The 1,354-nt window shown below is 47.0% G+C and overlaps 2 protein-coding genes across 4 annotated transcripts in view; one reads left to right on the top strand and one right to left on the bottom strand.

The window, feature by feature from the left end:
- Positions 1 to 1,354, top strand: part of grb7 (growth factor receptor bound protein 7) — a 30,408-nt gene that overhangs the window by 19,107 nt on the left and 9,947 nt on the right. The gene's annotated exons all lie outside the window — the stretch shown is intronic.
- LOC117937014 (growth factor receptor-bound protein 7-like) lies at positions 113 to 921 on the bottom strand. The gene is made up of 2 exons (XM_034860630.1): positions 781 to 921; positions 113 to 312 (listed from the first exon to the last, which is right to left on the bottom strand). The coding sequence occupies exons 1-2, from the start codon at positions 880 to 882 to the stop codon at positions 166 to 168; spliced, it is 249 nt and encodes an 82-aa protein (XP_034716521.1). The 5' UTR covers positions 883 to 921; the 3' UTR covers positions 113 to 165.

Below are 1,354 nucleotides of genomic sequence, written 5' to 3'. Positions count from 1 at the left end.
CTGCAGTCGGCATCCAATCAGCTGCTGCTGCTCCGATGAAACTATGTGATAACAAAAGATTTCGGAGGTGGAGGGAAGGTGGAGGGAAGGTGTCTGATTCTGGACCAGGAGCAGAGGTTACATTAAAGGAGCGCCAGGGCAGAGGTCACTAGAGGTCACTAGAGGTCAAAGTGCTACACAGACGCACGGGTGCTTGAGGCACACGGGCAGGATGCCCTTGTTGATCTGGTGGAACTCCACCAGCTGCAGGAGGTCGATGAAGAGGGTCAGCCCGTCGTCCATGGTGAAGTACTTCCTGCCTCCATCCTCACACTGCAGATGATTACGGGGATAATGACAGTTTAACCCGGGTCAGACCTAACGAGGCGGGGCCAGCCCGCCTGCAGCGCTCTGAACCCGCCTCTCGGTACTTTCCGTTAAGGGCGAGAGTCACCAGACGTCTCGCGATACCATATCATCACGATACCATATTCTTGCAATTTTTTAAACATATTACAATATTCTGTGATATATTGCAATTCATAACCTTTTTTACAACTTGTAGTTTTTCCCCAATTTCAAAGGACGTCCCCGAAAGGAAACTTATCAACATCTGTTTCATCTAAAAATACACATTTCTCTTCAGATCACTTCAATGTTGTTGCGGCAAAATGGGACTGGTTGAGTCTCCAGAGGCTAGAATGTAAGGGACGTCCCGTTGATCTGAACTCTCTGTCTGTGTGTGTGTGTGTGTGTGTGTGTGTGTGTGTGTGTGTGTGTGTGTGTGTGTGTGTAACTCACAGGGATAACCAGGTAATGTTTGGTCTTCAGCTTGTAACACAGCGAGAGGACAAAGCACTGTGCATGCTGCTGGCTCTCACGGATCAGGAACATCCTACGCATCAAATACGCAGAGAAACAATCCAGATGTCACTTTCTTAACATGCATTTTCACATGGAGACACACGGTAACACACGGTGACACACGGTGACACACGGTAACACACTGTAACACACGGTAACACACGGTAACACACGGTAACACACGGTAACACACTGTAACACACGGGTCAGCGTTAAGCCTAAGAGACCCGCCTACATTACTGTCTTTAGGAGGCTGCAGCCGGCTAGAGTGGAGATTTTGGTAATAGACAACCTAATGCTTAAGATGACACGGCCATTTTAAAAGGGGTCCCTTGCAGATACAGAGGTGCGCGTGAAATCCAACAAATCCAACCTTAGTGAATGAATAATGTATCATGAATAAATAAATGTTCGTTAGTACACCTCCCCCCCATGTTAAATTCCCATAGAGGCAGTTAGACTTTTTATTTTTAAAAGGACAGTTCACTTGGCCTTTGGAATTAAAATAGCC

The sequence above is a fragment of the Etheostoma cragini genome, chromosome 21 (assembly GCF_013103735.1).
Source record: "Etheostoma cragini isolate CJK2018 chromosome 21, CSU_Ecrag_1.0, whole genome shotgun sequence".
In the NCBI taxonomy this organism is placed as follows: Eukaryota; Metazoa; Chordata; class Actinopteri; order Perciformes; family Percidae; genus Etheostoma; species Etheostoma cragini.
This window is presented reverse-complemented; position numbering and strand designations above follow the sequence as displayed.

Coding starts and splice junctions, on each gene's coding strand:
- LOC117937014 (XM_034860630.1), bottom strand. CDS start 882: ATGCGTAGGATGTTCCTGATCCGTGAGAGCCAGCAGCATGCACAGTGC. Junction 313..780: donor AACATTACCTGGTTATCCCT/GTGAGTTACACA, acceptor AATCATCTGCAG/TGTGAGGATGGAGGCAGGAA.